The sequence below is a fragment of the Lissotriton helveticus genome, chromosome 11 (genome assembly GCF_964261635.1).
Source record: "Lissotriton helveticus chromosome 11, aLisHel1.1, whole genome shotgun sequence".
Lineage (NCBI taxonomy): Eukaryota > Metazoa > Chordata > Amphibia > Caudata > Salamandridae > Lissotriton > Lissotriton helveticus.
Genome location: NC_136072.1, coordinates 905,764,458 through 905,786,054, shown reverse-complemented (window position 1 = coordinate 905,786,054; position 21,597 = coordinate 905,764,458). Strand labels below are relative to the sequence as shown.

Here is a 21,597-nt window from a genome sequence, read left to right as displayed (position 1 = left end):
TCTGATGATGTCGATGCAGGGCCGCCTGGGCAGAAGGACTGCGCGAGAGTTTCCAGATCGAGTCTGAGGCTGCAGGAATATTTTAGATGAAGAATCTGCGGTTAGAAGTCTGTAGCAGAAGCACAGTCTTACAGTACTTGTCGATGTAGAGTTTTGCCTTATGGTCTTGTACGGGCTTCGGGTTCTACGCAGAATCCCTTCAGAACTTGGAGTCATGACCCTAGGCACTACAGGCCAATCTGATGAGGGTCTGTGACATACATTTATTTGCGACAGTTCCTAGAAGGTTTAAAATCTGTCATTTTGGGAGGTGACCTTTCTTTTGCACACAGTTTTTTTACATTGTTTGAGGTACAGAGACGAGTGATCGCTCCTGATCCACGCCTGGTGGTGCACAAAGAAAGGAACTGATGTCAGTGCATGGGAGTGGAGCCTATATAGGCTGCTCACATAATCTCTGGAATGGAACAGCGTCAGTGCAGAGCCACACAGTGCTGCCTACGGGAGCGCAGTAATGATGCCGAAAAGTTTCCAGATCCAGTCTAACGCCTAGGGAATATTCAAAGGTGAGGAACCTGCTGCTAGAAGCATCTATCAGAAATTAAATTATCCATTTGGGAGGCAAGGAGCTTAAAACAATCTTTCTAGCCCATAAACCTTAAAACTTGGAATTAGAAAGAAAAAACATCATTCTATCAAGGAGTGCCATTTTAAGGAATCTCTGAAGTTGATGGTGGAAAAGGGGAGGTGGCTGGGACTCTATTACAGGAAAATATTCCTCCTGACTGCCCTCCTCTGCGTTGCAGACAGAGAAGAACTATCACCATGATTATCTAGGAGACCTATCCTTGCAAAGGCACGAGTTTGACCTAAAGGCCAAGATCTGTTGTAACACAAAAGCTAGATTTGATAAAGAGCTCTTACACAGGCAACTTAATAAACAAACTGGTACAGCTGTTAGAGGGAAGTAATTTTTCTTTTGAAGCACACCAGTTCAGCCAATTCAAAATATGTACTCCTATCCATTAACATGTGGGTGGAGCTAATGCCTCTCTGTGTAGTACAATCTAGGTTGATCAAATAAGGTAAAATGATAGCTGTGCTGTCAAGCCAGGCCTAAAAAGAGTGGCTTGGAACATACAAGGTCCAAGTGTGTTTGTTAACATTTGGAAATGAAATGAATAGAGCAGCTGTGTTAAACGAGGGTAAGAAATGAGAGTATAATCAAAAGTGAGACAAAAGAATTATGGTTTAAGACGTACCAAACATAGAGGGGGCAAAATACAGTTCGATTAACAGGGGCAGTCTGAAGACATATAGGAGAGAAAATCTGAGAACATTGTGGAGGAAATCAGTAATCAAAAGTTTTGGACTTCATGTTGTTACATTAATTACTGTATCTATTGTAAAAAGATGGATGTTGGATAAAATAGAGCTGAGTCACTAATAAGGGTATGGTGGTTGCTGTGGTCTTGAGCCTTCTAAGCCGTCAAGTGGGGAAAAGTTAGTGAACTGAGCAGAAGTAGAGAGTCTTTTTCATGGAGTGTGATAAAAATGATCTGAGGTTGAGGGGGTACGTACTTGAAAATACGTCTCGTAGTATTGAGAAGTCAGTCACTATGCGGGTTGTAGCCATGCCGATATGAGATTGTGGGTCGATGTCTGGTAGTTTTAACGAATTTGGCATATTAGGCTTTATCAATTGAAACGTGGTATACATTAGCATGCAGATAGGCATAATAATACATATGTTTTAGAATGTTTATTAGAAAACACAGTTAAAGTTATATGCACAAAATACTTTATCGACAGCCTTATGTTCTGAGTAATGTGCGGCTAATGGCAATGCGTTATATTAATTATATGGCAGAACACAATGACTTATATATAGCACGTGCAAACTATAAAGTGCATAACACCGCAGTGACCAGAACATATTTGTGGAAAGCATGAGCAACAGTAAGAGGCATGTATGAGGCAGTGCACAGAAACAGCGAGAATGGTAAAATACAGAAAAATAGGACGTGGAGTTAGAAAAACAAAGGTCTTCTTCAGAAATTCTCACCATGGCCTACGTATGGTAAGGAGTGGTGGCATGAAAAGGCCAGACCTCAGCTCTTCCAGATAGAAGTGTATGCAACACATCTGCCAAGGAGAGTTTCAAGCCCAGCCTTTTCAATGCACCCCCGTGAACTTTCTGTTTAACACCCGCCCACCTCTACCTTCCCTCTTTACTTAAAAAATGTTAAATTTTTAATGCGGCACTTTTAAAATTGGAGTTCTGAGTCCACTGGTTTCTGCCTGCCACACTTGAACGAGGTTTCATAATAGGCCCAAACACATCCTCTGAGTCAAGCGATGTGTATAATTAACTCAGGACACCGAGAGAGTGCACATTCAGATTTTCAGGCAGACTGATCAGAATGTAGAAGAAGGGAAACGAATTCTAAGTAAGAGTACACAAGGAAAGAAATTTAGTTTAGAAAAAAAACTCAATGGAGAAGCCACTTGAGCAGACTCCACAGGAAAAAAGTGCAACGCATTAATTGTCATCTGCACCAATTTGAGAAAACAGCTAAAGTTAATACTACAAAATCAGCTGTCATGCAGTATGGGGCTATACATCGCCATAAACTCACCACACACTGCCCCACAGAGGCAGGTGCATTACAATGCTCACTGGAAAACACTTGGGGCACGGCAGGCCAGCACATCAGGATCTCCTTGTAAAGTTGCAGTCCTTCCAGTAGCCCAGACGGCCCCAGATCAACACACCAAGTAAGTCCAAGTGGCGGTCCCTTCTGCCAGCCCAACAGCTCCTCGTCCCATGCAGCGTCTTCCTTTTCTTTACATGGGGTCACAGCCCCTTTACTTATAGTCCATGTGTCTTTGCTCTGCAGGCACTTTAAAATACATTTACAAGTGCACAGCACCCCCCATTCACAGTGCAATCCTTGGCCCCGGACACAGCACCGGGGGGGTGGGGTGGGGGGGGGCAGAGCCAGCGTTGTGGAAGGTAGGCACAGCCCTATTCAGGTGCAGGTGCTACTCGCCTCATCACTCCAAATGCAGACCAGGTCTATTCAGGTGTAAGGGGGAACTACTCCTGGGACTCTAAATTCAGCCAATGTCCATTTAGCCTAGCGCTGAGTCATCCAGGTAGGGCAGGACACACCTCAATCCCCCCCAGGGACTGGCTGAAGTGAATGCACATCCCCTCTCCCCTGTCAGTTAGACCCAGATGGTCAATATACATCCAGGCAAGGCACAAAGACACATAGCACACACAAATGCCCACTTCTAAAAGTGGCATTTCTGAAATAGTAATAGTAAATCTGCTTTCACCAATAAGCAGGATTTGTCACTACTATTCCAACCATACCAAGCATGGTCACGCCACCCCTCTCATGTCAGGAATTACCACTGAAACACATATCAGGGAATCCCAATGCAACCTCATGAGAAGGCAGCCTCACAGCAGTGAGAAACCAAATAGGCAGTTTGGCACTACCAGGACATGCCACACAGTTAATACACATGTCCTACCTTTTACCTACAGAGCACACTGCCCATAGGGCTAGCTAGGGTCTACCTTAGGGCCGGCTTATATTTAGTAAAAGGGGAGTTGCAGACCTGGCAACCACATTATATGCCACATCACGGCGGCAGTAAACTGCGCAAGCAAACTCTGCAGTGACAGAGGACTGAGACAGGTTTGAAAGGCTACTTTGGTAAGTGACACAGGCAGCGCTGCAAGCCCATCAGTAGCATATAATTTACTGGCCCTGGGTATATGGGATAACACTGTACAAGGGATTTACAGGTAAATTAAATATGCCAAACAGATGTAGACCAATCTTACCAAGTTTACAAGAGAGCACATGCACTTCAGCACTTATTAGCTGAGATAAGAGCTCAGTCTCATAAAACCTCCAACAACAGGTCAGAAAAAATATCGAAGGAAGGCAAAAAGTTCTGGGATGACACTACAAAAGGGCCAAGTCCAACATGAGTAATGAAATGTTGAGATATATGGGTTAGGACGTAGTGTCTGTTGCAGGTTGTTTGCTGTGCTAAGGCGGAAACAGACTTATTGTGTGCTGAAGAATTTTGTAGGGCAGACGTAGAATGAGTCAGGTACGTTTGTGTGAAGGGGAATATAAGGATTGCATATGGTGGAGGTGTGGTTTGTTCAGCAGTGTAGTTGCTGCAGATATGTGAAGGCAACTGCTGTGCAAAGTGGTTACAAAGTACATTATTTAGGGAAGCACTGTATGCAAGAGGGTTTCAAACCTAAAAACTGAGGTTAGTCTGCAGTCATGAGAAGGGTGTGGTGGCTGTTGCCACTGTCATATGGGTGTACTTCTTCATATGACAGGGTGTCCCAAAGAAGGTAGTGTAATATATGGGGCATTAGGTACAGAGATGTTCTAAATGGTCCATATTTGACTAGAAATGCCTTGATAAGGTAGAGATCACCGCAACCGATAATAAAGCCTGATATTGGTACACCTTTACAACAGAGAAGTAGCACCTGATAAACAAAACCCATAGACGCCTATGGGAATTATCATTACCACTTCAGTCTAAATTCAATTAGAATTCTACAAAGTAAGGAGCGGAAATGCACAGGTATTGTGCATATCTACAATCCTTTCCATGTGTTTCATCTTGAATATCTCCAAACATAACCTCTCCCAGTGACTTCTGGACCAGACAAATCCAGATCCAGCTGGCTGTGTCTGCCATATTCATTTCCTTAGTTTACAAGTCCTTTGGCCATAAATCCCTCAGTAGGTCACCTTCCCAGCAAGGAACGACATGTCTAAACATGTTGCGTGGCTAGCTCTAAGGGTATTTTGCGTACTGTGTTTCACATTGCTGTGTAGTGTCAACTTCACAATAAGCGGCATTACAGCAGGTTGGCACTCAATCCTTACTGATGAAGAGCACATACTGTAAAGCAGCAGCAGGGCGTGTAGTATACAATAAGATATGGCCACATTCTTCAGTTCTTTTGCCTTTCAAGAATATGTGTGAGACATGATGACTCAGAACCAACATGCAGTACAGAGGATGAAGAAAGTAATTCCCCCAAGGTACAGTGCACCACCTACCTTGTGAAGAGACCCTACGGCTACTCATCCTCGTCCTCATTTTTCTCCTTGGTTATTTTCTCTAGCAGGTCATCCAACTTTCCACTATGCTTGGACTTCTTTGGGGCGTCTTTTCATCCAAAGGGGAGAGTGAAATGGAAGAAACAGGATGGGGAGCAAAGGGAAGACAAATAATATATGATATTGACAGATCTCAAAGCACATCATATTGCTCATTTGTTAATTCAGGTATTTCACATACTCATTTTCATGAGATGATATCTAAGATCAAATATCATGTGTGCGTGACAAGTGATTCTACAAAGAAAATAATAAACTAGGTCTCAGAGATTGTAACATCTGCTATATTGAAAGACAGAGGACTGGTCAAGCTCAAGAGGAGTCAAGGTGTGAAATGAATACAGATTATTCTATGTATACCATTATTAGTAACAATCATGATAAGACAACATGGTCTCCAAAAGAGTTAAACTATTTGAACTGCAGACTGAAGCTCACTGTTACTAAATGTTGTAATTTTACCGGGTATTTCAAATATCTGGCAGGCAAACATCACTCAAAATACAATTTTATATTAAAAAAAAGAGCACTGGTTTCTAATTGAAGTCATAAAGTGGAAGATAAAGTGGAACATTATCATAACATGATATATGAAATTTGAAAAAATAAGTGGAGGCATTAACTCCAGAAGAAAGCCATTTTAATTACAATGTGCCATATCCACAAACTCAGACTTACAGAATGCAGTCTCAAAAGTGAGTAAACAAATGACACGTGTGAAACATGGACATTTAGAAGAAACACAATCAAACTCTACCAAACATAAGAATCATAACCAAAGTTGGATAAACACAAGAAGTGTAAGTAGTACCAGATAAATTCAGCATTGAGGGCAGAGGCCAAATAACCCCTACCACCGCATTCCTAAACTGGCTATCCTAACAAGGCCTGGAAGATGTAGCTTACAGAAATCATCGGAAGCAAAACAGGCCCCAAAGTCACAGTAAGAACCGAGACTGAGCCAAGATTATGTGGCAAACCTAGGCCAGCATCCTTGGATTCATCAAATCATGCTTCCTTCATTTTCCTCTTAATCGTAGTACTGTAATTATTCCACCCAAAAGCACAAGAGCAAAGGGAGTAGCTCTTCGTGGAGGTTCGTTGTTGAGACCCATTTCCGGCGGTAGGTAAAAATGAAATGCAGTGTATGTTAAGGTTTAGTTGGAGCGCAGGAGGACGATGTATGCATAAGCAGCATTCAATCAGAGAGGGTGGGGCTTGTAAGGGTTTTAGAGTCACTGGGATAAGGGTGAATCCTGATATCTCCCTCAAGAGCATCAGCAGGCATGTTCTATTGCTGCAAAACCCAATAACCTACCCTAGAGAGAATGCATTTTGAAATAAAACACAAGTCCACAGAGGTGAACCATGGAACATGAAAACAAATAACGGAGTTTCAATAACTAAAGGAAGTAAGACACAATTTAGGCCCACAAACACAATGCAGAAATGACAGGAAGTGCCTATAAAGATTTAAAAGAGAAAGATAAACTGGAGGTTTCGCAAACAAAGAAAAGCCTGACAGATCAGGCATTATAGATATAGGAGACAAGGGAGGACCTACTGACATATCCAAGGGACAAAAGAGATGTGACACTACAAACAAGAGACAGGCTTTATCCCTTTGCAAAATCACAGACGCTCAGCAGTAATGCTGTAAACACACACAGAGAAAGAGATAGTGGGAGGCAGGTAAGCACATAAATAAGGCAGGCTGGGCATGTAAATGTATAAAAGAATCGGGCAAATGAATGTGTCTGAACATATAAAAGAGGGGCACTGAGTGGCATACATACATGAAGGGGAGGCACAGAGCAAATGGGTTACTTGGCTCCAATGTTATCAAATTCTTTTTGATCTCTTTTATCTTCTTACCTCCTTACTATGGGGCCCAAAACTGAACACAAAGTATACCCCTATAGCACTTGCCCATAAATTTAGCTAGGCAGAGCAGTTCAAGGAGTATTCAAGAGATGATGTGGGATAGAAAGCCACATCTCAATACGTGTACCTGTAGAGGTTAATAAGGTCCAGCCAGTGCTCTACCTTGAAAAAGGGACAGTAAACAGGTTTGCCTCAGAAGCTAAGCTTGCTCGCACTCTGGCTTGCCTTCCTCCCTCACAGGGAGGATGCAAGCAGTCTTCTTGTCCTCTTTTTATTCTGCGTCTAAATCTATGATTAGTGGGATCCCTCAAGAATCCTCTCTCAGTCCTACGTTGTCCAATTTCTATGCCTCCCCTAGGCTGCCATTATCCAAGACTTCGGCTTTTCTTTGATGCCTGATGCTGTTGACACACAGCTTATCTTCCTTTTAAGTGTGATCTGGGTACTCTCAAGAAAACTTTCTAGGCTCCCTCCCTGCGGAAACATCCTGGATGCAGTCTGTCTAAAGCTAAATGGAGACAAAACAGAGGCCATCATTCCAGGAAGCCTACCCTCCATCTCCGTTTCCGAACTATGGCCTCAGGAGCTAGGGAGCACTCTTAACCGAGTCTCAGCAGCTACAAATAAATGTGTTATTTTAGGTACAAGTTATTCTTCGTCCAACAGATTCACAACATTTCTCCATCCTTCTTCCGGGTATGGCTTTTGATTTTTCATGAAAATCCTAGCATTTCTTCCTACGGGCTGTATGAAAAGGACCGCTCAGGCCTTCATTTTGGGCTAACTTGATTATTACAATTCTCTGTACATTGACCTCCCAAAATTTCTACTTCAACAGCTCCAAAACCATCCAAAACTCTCTCACTAGGCTACTTTCAAGGGCTCTTGCACACGTCACCAACTTCTTCTTTTCCTGCACTGTTTCCCCATGGCCGAAAGCAGCCTCTGAAAGGCTTCGGTCTCTCTTGCCTCACTTGCCAAGGACTCATTTTCTTCAACAGAAACTTCACTATTATTCCCCTACCAGAGTCCTTAGCTCTTTTCCAGCTCATCTGATAAGAACTTGCAATACTATCAAGAAGCGTGTCAGAGGCTGGACTTTCCCCATCTTGGTGGCTATGCACTGGATTTCACTCAGGCTGCAGAGCACATATAAACATAAAAGAGAGAGGCGTCGGCGGGCCTATAAACGCGCTCTATAGACAGTGGAAGACATCTAACTAAGCATATAAATGACACAAGCAATGGAAGGCACTGAAACATACAGGAGAGATAATCGAACATACATGAGACCGAGAAAGACAAACATGAAAATGAAAAAAAAACAGTTAGCTGAGGGGATACAGAAAAATAAAAGAGAACGCAGTGTCAGACATACAAATAGTTTTTTACAACAAGGGGTGGTGATGGACAGAGTCTCTGAATTAAGCAGAGTACTCTCACCCAGTCAAGAGATCAGGGCTAGATCCAACACCGTTTTTTAGCTCATTGCACCATCCCAGTTTCAGAACCTGGCTGTATGCAAATTAGTCTGTCCCTGGCCCAGTGCATCATGGGAACAGGGCAGACCAGACTACAAAAGCCAATTCTTACACTGGGAAGCAAACAAGCTTCCGGGGACCGGTTTCTGGCATTCCAGCCGTCTTCGGCCCGGCTTGCTTGAATCCTGATGGTGCAATGAGCAAGGGACTCACATCTGAGTATACCCTTCCACGCTTAGGGTGGACAAAATTATTTACAACAAGGGGTGGTGATGGACAGAGTCTCTGAATTAAGCAGAGTACTCTCACCCAGTCAAGAGATCAGGGCTAGATCCAACACCGTTTTTTAGCTCATTGCACCATCCCAGTTTCAGAACCTGGCTGTATGCAAATTAGTCTGTCCCTGGCCCAGTGCATCATGGGAACAGGGCAGACCAGACTACAAAAGCCAATTCTTACACTGGGAAGGAAACAAGCTTCCAGGATTCAAGCAAGCCGGGCCGAAGACGGCTGTAATGCCAGAAACCGGTCCCCGGAAGCTTGTTTCCTTCCCAGTGTAAGAATTGGCTTTTGTAGTTTGGTTTGCCCTGTTCCCATCATGCACTGGGACAGGAACAGACTAATTTGCATACAGCCAGGTTCTGAAACTGGGATGGTGCAATGAGCTAAAAAACGGTGTTGGATCTAGCCCTGATCTCTTGACTGGGTGAGAGTATTCTGCTTAATTCAGAGACTCTGTCCCTCACCACCCCTTGTTGTAGACATACAAATAGGGCATTGTACTGTATTTATTTATTCTTTCATACACCTTGCGAAGTGTAAAGCGTTTTCTGGCGTGGCCAGACGGATTTACTGATATAGCGCGTCATACCCGAAAAAAGTTGTGAAGCACTTTGATTTGTAACAGGTTCGTGGGCGCGTGTAGAGTGCATGGTTATTATATAGAAGAAACAGCAATGAAGGGAATGTATGCATTCAAAAAGGGAATGATACAACACAAGCAAAAGTGATAGAGGGCGGAGGGCATACACAAATACACTAAAACAGTCATATAAAGCACTAGGACTAGAGACATCAGAAACGCGCAGAGGGAGTCTAATAAACATGAGCACGAGACAGGCATACAAGGGAGGTCTGTGCATGTAAATGATACGGAGTGGACCATGTATGCACAAACAAGGTCAGCCGTGGGCTCACATTAAATAAATGCAGGCGATGAAGAATTCCACTTGAAGGCACACGGCCACACTAAGATGCAGACAGGAACCCGTGCTTCCCCTGGGGCCTGCCGTCCGTGCAAAGTGGGTACCTGCTCCCAATGTAGCTAAATTACTATTGACATGTGTTCTCTCAGCTCCACAAACACTCCTGCTGGCTGCGAGCAGCAGGGCGGACGGCGTCCTGCCAGGCCCGGCACCGGGAAGCAGCTGAGAAGGCCGGCGCGGCTATTCCCCCATCGATCGAGGCCTTAACTGACAGAAGTGGAATTTCGGCAGGAGTGGCACACATTTTGTCGGGAGGAGATGGAGCCAGGGGTGTCCACGGGGGGATGTAGGCAGGGGGGCAATTTCCTGACCCGCCTCTGCGCGCACGCATGGCGAAGGAGGTAACATCCAAAGCCAGGTAACCCGGGGGCGCTCAGCAAGCGACTGCAACCTTCCCAGCTGAGGCACGAAAACATATTAATAGATACTTTAGCATTAGAGACACTGCGCAATATACTTCACATAAAGCCTCACTGCGCCCTTCACCAGCTCGCACGGAAAGAAGTGTATTATATAAGCAAGGAGTAACAACAGAAAAGAAAGAAAAAGAAGTGAGAGAAAAAGAAGTGAGATACAACATATGTACTGTGGAAATGTATGAAAGACAGAAATAAGAATTAGAAAGGAAAAAATGGAGGAAAAGAAAAAATTATGTTGCCGCTAACAAACAGTAGAAAGTAAAAGGTTATAGAATGAATAAAATTAGAACAAATACTTTAGGTAGAGCTGAAGGCAAAAATAATTAAGAAAGAGAGAAACCGGCAAAGTTAATAAAAATGGAAAGGCCAAGGGAAAAATTAAAAAAATTAAAGCGGAAGAAAAGAAGTGCAAGAAACACAAAGAGAAAATGGAGAAAGAAAGAGAAAAAGAAAATAGAAATTGTGAAAAAGGACAGGGAAAACTAAGGGACGGGAGACAAGAGTGAAGCAAGGAAAGAAACATGCGTGGATTAAGGTAAAAAGGAAGAAAAGAGAAAAAAGAAAGGTAGAAAGAATCAAAGATAAAATCACCACATGAAGTACAGGCTCCACAGGAAAATTCAATCACAGGCATAACAATCAACTTACAGGAGGGCAAACACGAGTGCCCAGCGAACACCCGTGCATCAACAGCCTTTTACGAAGGTCAGGCAGCTACTCCTAACTTGTCTTTGGAGACGTCCTCCTAAAAATGCTACAGTAAGACCTCATCATTAATGTCAGTCCAACATACATAGCTCCACTACCCTAATGAAGCTTTACACTTAAGAAGTATACCATTTACTAAGGACTGAAACTGCCATGCCCATCAAATCTGGTTATCTACTACTACTCCTAATGCTACTACTGCCAACGTTGCTAACATCTCTCTCATCAACCCCTCACTCCAGACTACGCAGTTTCTATGTTAATATTGATTGCTTGGTACTATTACTCCAATGAACTTTCCTCAAGTTTTGCCACTGATTTACAGTTAATGTATTCAACATGTCGCCAGGACTTTGTTCATGCATTCCCTAGAATAGTTGCACATCGGCAGGGATATTACCTGCTCCGCTGCAAGGTTTCTCTTAAATTCACTGAAAGACATTGAATAAAAGGCTACTCATGGAGCTGCCATCTTTTCCCAACAACCAACTCTTCTCCCCATGACTTCCTGCGGTGCATCAGGCTGTCCGTTTCTAACTCAGCTCACCAAAGTGGGTCTCACGCAAACTAGACGATGTTCAATCTAGCTGCAAGAACCCCTCCGGTGCTATATCCACCGGTGTCAGGTCTTCGCAATACTTACCCGACGGTACAGAGAACAGTGGAGTCACTTATGGAATAGGTACATTCTCCTGACCTTTAATTGGAGCAGGGGATAGAGAGTAAGGCAGTTGGGACACCCTACAATTTTAGACTGCCAGTCTCCTTTCTACTGCAACGGGTTGAAAGTGTGCACTTCATCGCATTTGCCATTTTCATTCTACTAGTCCTCATTCTACTGGTCCCCATCCTGTCCCTAGCAGGTCAATAAATAGGCTGGTTCACAAAAAATTCATAGCAGCACAAAAATCAACAGTAATGAGAAAAACAAACACACAGAACATTCAAGAGTGGAGACATGCACTATGTGAAAGACGCAGGATAGCAACAAGAGACACATCCAATATGGCGTAAAGTGTGTCGACAAGCAGATTCCACTTTCCAAACATTCATTAAACAATTCGCAGACTGAAGGACTAACATCTTATCATTAAACGCACTTGGTTGTCCCCTTGAATATAAAATGTCAATTTCCTTTTAGGTATTTACCAGCTATGCACATTCACCATCTACCAGCCTCCAAGGCAATCAGAGCAGCAGAGCCGAACAGGTGGCTCGTGCCCAGCCATTTCTGGTGAGTCGCCCTCCGCGCAGCAACAGCAGGTTAGGAGGCCAGCTTTTTAACCACACGCACTTCATCCAGATGTCTCGTACCCCCTCCAGAGGCACTTCAGGGAGCCCACGGCTACATCAATCTGTGAGAGATATTCTGAGTGCTGTCAGACCAAAATGATTCAATGTGGGGGAAGGGTCAAGGCACGTGTGAAACCTTGGCCGTGTGAACACATTTCCTCCGATAGAGCTTACCTGGCACTGAACAGGCTCGGAAAGATAATGCAGCCTAATTTTGTACCATTGCAATATGCCCCCCCACCCACACTCCCCACCAATGAGACTTATTTAGGACGAGTTCTGGATCTAACCTGCACAGAAGTGGGCATATGTCATAGTCTACATGTTATGAGTAGGGACAAATTATGTTTTCTGCAAAAGTAAAATTCCTCCATTCTGGATATGGGCCCAGAACACCCTCCATCATGTACCCTCTCAGGACGAGATACCTGTGCAAAGTTATCTGGATACCATACTTCATAAGTTCCAGTTTGACAACATGTATGATAAACAATACCGACACTAGAAAGCAATAGCGTAGCCAGTGTGTTAAGCCTCCAGTGCAATATTCATTCATGTATCGCACTCTTAGTTGAAGGCCAGAAGCTCATTAACAGGCCAGTTCATCCCTACCAGAAGGCATACTGCCATAAAGTCTCCATCAATTATTCTGAGGTGATAGTTATTAGGTGATGAGGCAACAATTTAATGTGTGTGCAGGTGTCATGACAGTCCCCACCAATAATCTAAGCCTGACAAGTGGAAGATAACCAACAAGGGCATAGAGCCTAACATCATGGACCAAGACTACCTCCTGGCACTGTAAGTCGTGACTGGTGCCCTATAACTCGACCCTGGCGGTACAAAAGGGGGTGGTGATGGACGGACCATCTGAGCCAACCACCCCCTTTTGTACCGCTTTTGGCCGCCATAAGTGTGGCAGGGTATGCTCAGACGTGAGTCCCTTGCTCACTGTGCCACTGGATTCAAGCAAGCCGGGCTGAAGACGGCTGGAATGCCAGAAACCGGTCCTCGGAAGCTTGTTTCCGGTCCAGGGAAGACATGGCTTGGCAGTTCGGGCTGGACTGTTCCCATGAGGCACAGGGTCAGACTGATTTGCATATAGCCATGTCTGAACTGGGGTGGCAGAGTGGGCTAAAGAACGGTGATGGATTCAACCCAGATCTTTTGACTGGGTGTGAGTGTTTGATTGATTCAGATGCTCCGTCCATCACCACCCCCTTTTGTACCGCTTTTGGCCGCCATAAGTGGGACAGGGTATGCTCAGACGTGAGTCCCTTGCTCACTTTGCCACTGGATTCAAGCAAGCCGGGCTGAAGACGGCTGGAATGCCAGAAACCGGTCCTCGGAAGCTTGTTTCCGGTCCAGGGAAGACATGGCTTGGCAGTTCGGGCTGGACTGTTCCCATGAGGCACAGGGTCAGACTGATTTGCATATAGCCATGTCTGAACTGGGGTGGCAGAGTGGGCTCAAGAACGGTGATGGATTCAACCCAGATCTTTTGACTGGGTGTGAGTGTTGGATTCAGATGCTCCGTCCATCACCACCCCCTTTTGTACCGCTTTTGGCTGCCATAAGTGTGGCAGGGTATGCTCATACGTGAGTCCCTTGCTCACTTTGCCACTGGATTCAAGCAAGCCGGGCTGAAGACGGCTGGAATGCCAGAAACCGGTCCTCGGAAGCTTGTTTCCGGTCCAGGGAAGACATGGCTTGGCAGTTCGGGCTGGACTGTTCCCATGAGGCACAGGGTCAGACTGATTTGCATATAGCCATGTCTGAACTGGGGTGGCAGAGTGGGCTAAAGAACGGTGATGGATTCAACCCAGATCTTTTGACTGGGTGTGAGTGTGTGATTGATTCAGATGCTCCGTCCATCACCACCCCCTTTTGTACCGCTTTTGGCCGCCATAAGTGTGGCAGGGTATGCTCAGACGTGAGTCCCTTGCTCACTTTGCCACTGGATTCAAGCAAGCCGGGCTGAAGACGGCTGGAATGCCAGAAACCGGTCCTCGAAAGCTTGTTTCCGGTCCAGGGAAGACATGGCTTGGCAGTTCGGGCTGGACTGTTCCCAGGAGGCACAGGGTCAAACTGATTTGCATATAGCCATGTCTGAACTGGGGTGGCAGAGTGGGCTAAAGAACGGTGATGGATTCAACCCAGATCTTTTGACTGGGTGTGAGTGTTTGATTGATTCAGATGCTCCGTCCATCACCACCCCCTTTTGTACCGTTTTTGGCAGCCATAAGTGTGGCAGGGTATGCTCAGACGTGAGTCCCTTGCTCACTTTGCCACTGGATTCAAGCAAGCCGGGCTGAAGACGGCTGGAATGCCAGAAACCGGTCCTCGGAAGCTTGTTTCCGGTCCAGGGAAGACATGGCTTGGCAGTTCGGGCTGGACTGTTACCATGAGGCACAGGGTCAGACTGATTTGCATATAGCCATGTCTGAACTGGGGTGGCAGAGTGGGCTAAAGAACGGTGATGGATTCAACACAGATCTTTTGACTGGGTAAATGTAAATGTAAATGTCGGAATTTGTAAAGCGCACAGCTACCTCCACCGGAGGTGTCCCGGCGCTGTCCGTATACCGCTTAGGAACCCTTCCTGGCTTCACTGGGAAATGTCCACTCCTGGGCACCCCCCAGGTGCAGCCAGGCATCCCAGCGCTTTTGGGGCCGTTGTGGAGATTAATCAAGCTATTGCCCAGAGTCACAGAGTGGGACCCATGATTAGACTAGGCACCGAGGCGAGAATTATCAGGTCCGGGAAGATTGGGTCCAAGAGCCGCCGAGGCGGGAATTGAACCCTGGTCCCGGGCCAGACCTCTGCATCAGGGTCTGCCGCTCTAACCATTGAGCCACGCTTCTCCACACGCTTCTCCACTGGGTGTGAGTGTTTGATTGATTAAGATGCTCCGTCCATCACCACCCCCTTTTGTACCGCTATAACTCGACCCTAGCAGATTGGGTCTGTCCACAACCCCGGCCCAGTCACAGCACCTGGTCCTCTAACCTTTGGGCCCCAGCCTAGCTTTCAGGATACAGTCCTGCTCTAATAATGTACTTCTATTCTTTTCAGGAGCAGAACCTGCACTCTCCCATGCATGCCCGGCTTGGGAGGGTAAGGGCCCTCTATTCAGACACCTGCCAATGGAAATGCAAAATCTTAATTTCTAAGTAATGTTGTCAAAGGTGAATTATCACATTCTGGACTTTGGTCATATCTCAGTACCCTCTACCTATAAGTATGGGTGGCCTGGGTTAGAGTATGTTTTCAAATTAATTTTTCATTTATTTATGGACGATTTCTACATTACACAGAAGTAATTAAAATGTCCTTTAGCACAGCAGAATAAAAGGTCATGCTCTGCATTTAAGTACATACACTTGTATGCAATTAATATAATTTCCTTACTTACTTTCCTTTACCGTATCCATATTTCTTCTAACATAGATTATTAGTGATTTATTATCACACCCAGTAATCTCTCAAGAGTTACTTTTACTTTAAATACCAATGAAGGCCTGTCATATGAGCAACCAAACCTTAATCTTAAACGTCAACCGGCTTTTAATGGAACTTGATCTACATCCTATCCAGGCTCATTTCAGATTAGCATTTCTATCATAACTTTTGTCACGATCAAGTTCTTTTTAGGCCTGCCAGCTATTGGAATCAGTAGGGGAAAGTTAATCAGCTGTAACAATATTTCTGCACCAAGGGTATCCTCCCAAGATTCATAAGCTCAGAGTACCGCTGCCACCACCTTGAAAACTAGAACATGTGTAAAGATTTTAAAATTTCAATCTAATCTTTTCTGATTATTCAAACTATGTTTTTTTCCTTTCTCTTTCGGTTGAAGTCACTTCTACAGAGTCTAATTTAAATTTATACCTCTGGCCAGAAGTCTTGCTGAATACATTTTTTTGTAACAAAAGTCCTTCAAAGAGGGTGCTATTCTCCCCAGACTAAAAGCGATGCCCTTTTTCTCCACACCTTAAAAGCTATCAGTTGCACAGTAAGGCGCAGGGCACACTGGACGCACATGTCGCCTATTGACATCAGGAATTTAAGGAAATATTTTCCATTTTTACTGAGGGAGTACGAATGGAGGTTTCTTAATTTTTTCTTTTAGATACACTTTTTTTTAAAGAAAAAAATGATTCACATTTTGAAATGCTGGCATATTTTTACAGGGGTTTTGATGTCCCATTTAGTGAAGTAAGTAGGGGTGTCCCATGATAGAGAATGGAAGTTTGCAGAATATGACATAACCATGATAAAGGTAGAAACAGCTCTTATTGGGCTCTCAAGGTGGGAAACCTTTGCTGGCCCTTCTGATGTCTGGTTTCCATGTCCCCTCATTGTTATCCTATATTATACGACTGGGGGTGGGAGGGTGTTGTCCAGCAGGTCATTTAGCAAGCTCCATATGCCCCGGATATGCCTTTGTGGGCAGTACGACCTACTTGTGCATCGCCGAGTCCATGTCGGTGCAGCGTTGGAAGGACGTGGGATGTAACCTTAAGGGAGATCTGTATGTTGAGTAGCGCTTTATCATGCAGGAGTAGGCAATGGCTTCCTTCTCTATGGGCACCGGGCAATATCTTCAGTATATGAAAATCTCGAGTACAGCTCGGGAGGTGTGGCTGTCTTTTCACATGTACGTCGTGGTTGAGGGACGTCTGTGAGTGGGCGAATATGCAGGAGGTGCGGATGCGTCATGTATGTAAGGACGATAAACTTGAGGATGATCCGACAGCCTGGTCGCTCATGTTGTTTCCATTACGAGGGCAGCCAGAGTTGTTTGAACCTGGAGCCGCGACTGCATGTTCTGCACCTCCTACTTTGGGGAGGAAACAAATGTAGGTGATGACCATGATATTTAAGGGCAACCGGGGACTAATGCAAGTGTTTTTCTATTTATTTGTTGCACAGGCCTAACACTAAAGCAGGCTGGAGGGGGTGGGGGAGAGGGGAATACATTGTTATTTATTGGTTTGGGAGGTACGTAGACTGTGAAATAAGCTTTTTCTCTTGTATTGTTATATTTTTTATGAGGTCCAGTCTTATGAACTTGTGGGATATTAAGGCTTGCTGTAGACCTTAAATAGGAGAAATCTGTATTGTTTTTCTACATTTACTCTTATTGGATACATCTGTAGCTCCTGCATGAGCAGTTGTACTTCTGTTACCTATATGGGTGTTGACGAGGACAGCAGGCCATTGGAATGTTGTAGAAGGACTCCTTATAATTTCTTTTGTCTATATGATATCCCTATATGTCAATACATTTTATTTAAAACAACACAATAAAGATACATTTCAGATAACTCAGTTGTTCTACAGCTGCTTAACACAGCATTGCTCAGCAAACACCATTCATGCAGGGGTTTGTCAAGCAATAATATTCCACTATTGTTCCGCATGTGTATAGGCCCTCGCCAGTTCCTTTCTTAAAAGCACTGGCAAAGCCTCAAGGACATGCTGGCTTAGCTAACAATTTTTCGTGATGCTGTAGAGAGAGAGAGAGGGGAAAGCAAAATTATTTTTTTCGATGTTGTTTAACATCGGTTAAAAAATGTATTTTGAAAAACAAGCACAATGACTTATGACAATTCACTGGCGCACAACAGCAGAATAACAAGGCATCATTTTCCATATTTTGTATTTACTGATCCAAGATGGTGGACGCCACTGGATCAGTAAATGAAAAATGAAGACTGTTTTGCGCGAGAGCACAAAACTTAAAAAACAAAAACAAAAAAAAAGACAGCAAAGGTGCGGAGGCAGTGGGGAAAGCAGTGCACAGATGCAACGCAACATGGGTGGGGAAGAGAGCAATAAGAGCGAGAAGCACACAATGGAGTTGATGGTCAGGGGAGAAGAACAAGGGAGTGCTGGGCAGGAGGAGAAGCAATTGAGCGAGAAAGCAGTGGAAAAGGGTGACAGCAACACAGGGAGTAGGGAAGAACAACAGAGTGTGAGGGGGAAGACCACAAAAGAGAGACACTGAGCACGGGGGCATCTTGGAGGAGCAAACGAAGGCGAGGGAGAGAGATGGAACATACAAACTCTCATGGAGAGCCTAATCAAAAAGAAAAAAGCAGTTCCCAAAAAGTGAGCCGTAGAATGACACAAGTCCGTCAAAACAATAGGATGTTAAAAAGTTTATGCTCCACAGGAGGGATAAGTACAAGATGCAACGAGATGGAAAATGCAAGACAACAAATAAGAAGCAAGGAAGTGAGTGACAGTAAAACCAACCAATGGTGTGCAGTGGACGAGCTTTAAGCCCACTCTAAGTTCTTAGTAAGCCGACAACAGGTTTTTTTCCAACCAGACCGCTACGCGTTCAGATAAGTTCAACTTCAAAAGCGGCGCATCAGTGTCTTGTTTTTATTCAAGCCCAAGGGGGTTGGTAGGAGAGTGTTGCAGGAACCAACAAAAGCAAAGCAACAAGGCCATCATAAATACAGTTTTCTTCTACTCTTACATTCGGTTTCTCTCCCATCTCACCCTGCTTATTGATTCCACAGGACTGAGAAGAGGAGAGAACAAGATAAGGCATCTCAGACCTAAGCAAAGAGGTTCAGTGGAACCTCCAAATTGAACTGAGGATTGCTTTCGGAGTAACTTCAGGGGGAAGCCTCAAGTGTGAAATGCCACAAAGGTTTGTGTCTATAGAATATCACTGACATGGCAATAGCTCTGCTGAAGTGTACTCAAAACCAGATGGAGGCTCTGTCCCATGCAGATTATTGCAGTGAGAGATACATTTAAGCCATCTTTCATCACTGCTTCTATCTTTTAAAACTTGGCTTTCATCACTGCTCCCAAAGGGTTAGTCTGTAGCATCCAGAGTACTGACTTTTTTCGCAATTACAAATGTAAGCCAACTGAAATCTAGTTTGTGCTATCTTTCTCACACAAGAGGTCACAGAGGCACAAAAGACAGTCAAGAGAAAATCTCCGTGTTCAGGTGATAGCCAGCAAAAGTGGAATCAGGATGACTTTGACTTATAGAAACGTGCAATTTTACAGAGGTGTAAAGTGGTCTCATGCTCAACACCATGCTAGGCTTACGTTTTACCAAGAAGGAAGCCATTCAAAAGAGAAACTAAAAGTTATCATAAGTCATGCACTGAAAGGGTTTGTGTGCCACTCCAGCAAGACTCAGGTTCACATCAAAATACACCACAGGACATATCACTAGAGAGAACAGGTGCATCAGCCCAGTCACATGTCAACTTCTGTGGCAATGGAAAACGATTTTTCTATCTTGCTCTGTAGCAACCAATATATTTAATTTATTTAGCAGTGTTATATAGCGCTAATGCACCATGCGTTTTTGAAGCTCTTTACAGGTTAACCTGAACAGAGCCACAAAGGTCTTATATCAAACAAGAAAACAGTATGAGCTGGCTGGCATGTAGTTCCTACAGGTGTATACTTTCGGATTTTTCTCCTTTTGCTGGACCATATATTTTTGCTGGCTTTAAACCTCTCTGCACTTTACACTTGCTAACCAGCAATAATGTACCTGTGCTCCCTCTTTAAAGATGGTTAAATTGACATAGTCCTAATTGGTATATTTAACCTGCCTATTAATCCCTAGTATATGGTACAAAGTGTCCAAGGCCTGGAGGTTAAATGCCAGCAGTGGCTTTCAGTACCTACTAAGTCATCCACTACAGTGGCAGCGCAAACATGGTTTCAAACCTACATTTGTAGCCTATTTGCAACAGTAAAAAACTGAATTTAAACTGTCAAAACGAACTAATTTGACAGGTGAAAACCTCCCTTTTAAATATTAATAAATCACCCCTATGTAGGCCTTAAAGTCCATAAGGCAGGGTGCATGGTATTTAAAAGTAGGACATGTAAACGTATCATGTTAACATGTCCTTACAGTGACAAGCAGTCAAAAGCTATTTTTCACTGTGACAAGCCTAGATGTCCTATGTAGAAAATGGGAGACAGCATTTACAATGTTGTCTTTACAGCGGGATGCCTTTACCATGCAATGCCTTTACCACCCATGCCTTTACAATGAAAGGAGAATATATTTAAGGTAAGTGTGTGTGCATAGAGATAGGCCGATAGATATATAGATAAGATAGATAGATAGACAGATAGATAGATAGATAGATAGACAGATAGACAGACAGATAGACAGATAGATAGACAGATAGGCAGAATTTAATGTAGGGTTATGGAGTGGGTAGGGGTATTGGGTAAGGGTGTTTGTAGGGTTTAGGGATGTATAAGGGTATTTTTAGGGTTTAGGGGTGGGTAGGGACATTGGGTGGTAAGGGTATTTTAGGGTTAGGGGTGGTTAGGGGCATAGGGTGGTAAAGGTGTTTTTAAGGTTTAAGAGTGGGTATGGGTATAGGGTGGTAAGGGGGTTTCAGGGTTTAGAGGTGGGTAAGGGAACTGGGTGGTAAGCGTGTTTTTAGGGTTTAGGAGCAGGTATGAACATATGATAGTAAGGGTGTTTTATGGTTTTGGGGTGGGTACACGTATACGGTGTATGAGTGCTATTAGGGTTTAGGGTGGGTAAGGGTATTGGGTGGAAATTGTGCTTTTAGGGTTTAGGGTTGGGTAAGAGAATAGTGTAGTAAGGCTATAAAAAAGGGGGCAGGGTTGGGCTGCCACCCAAAAAGGAACATTTAATATTTATAATATTAAATATATACAAATGTATATGTAGTTCCTAAAATAATAAGGGGTTTCACTTATGTATACTTACCTTGCGTTGGAAAGGCATGTGTGACAAAGGTATGCTTTGTAAAAGCATGCGCTGTAATTTCCTACATTCGTACAAACCGGAGTACAGATAAAAATATTAATACTCAGGACTAGGTCTAGCAAGAAAAAATTAAACAGCTATTTTATTAGTTGTTAAAAATTCAATTCAATTGTGAAGTCGGATTTTAGATAAATATTAAGGAAAAGTAACTTTTAGAAAGTTACATAGTCCCTGCCTGAAGTTGATGGTACCTAATTTGTGTTTGCTCTCCAATTTCTCCCTGTCAGTGATAAGCATTTGAATGAGTGTGAAATGCTTCGCAGGAGCAATCAACAGGATGACATGAATGGGCAACGATGGCTGCTCTGAACCTCACAGAATACGCAGGGCGGGAGCTGTGGGCATCCTTTTTGACACAACAGTTTGAAATCCTGCTGAAATGTGTCAAATGCTGCTTGACAGGTTTGCTGGGTTTACATTGGACACTTGGGCACAATTGAAAAGAAGGAAATAGAATGCAAGACAATTCTTGTGTATCTACTGTCTGGTTGCCGAAAACCTTGCTTTTGTTAAAACAGACTACTTTTTCTGGGGGTTTTGGGGGTACAGTGGCTGCTTCA

At 44.0% G+C, this 21,597-nt stretch overlaps 1 protein-coding gene across 1 annotated transcript in view; it reads right to left on the bottom strand.

The window, feature by feature from the left end:
- Positions 1 to 21,597, bottom strand: part of RBM19 (RNA binding motif protein 19) — a 461,658-nt gene that overhangs the window by 87,426 nt on the left and 352,635 nt on the right. The window contains exon 24 of the mRNA XM_078667139.1: positions 5,118 to 5,226. Coding sequence (XP_078523265.1) covers positions 5,138 to 5,226 — 89 coding nt within the window. The 3' untranslated portion in view covers positions 5,118 to 5,137. The remainder of the gene's footprint in view (positions 1 to 5,117; positions 5,227 to 21,597) is intronic.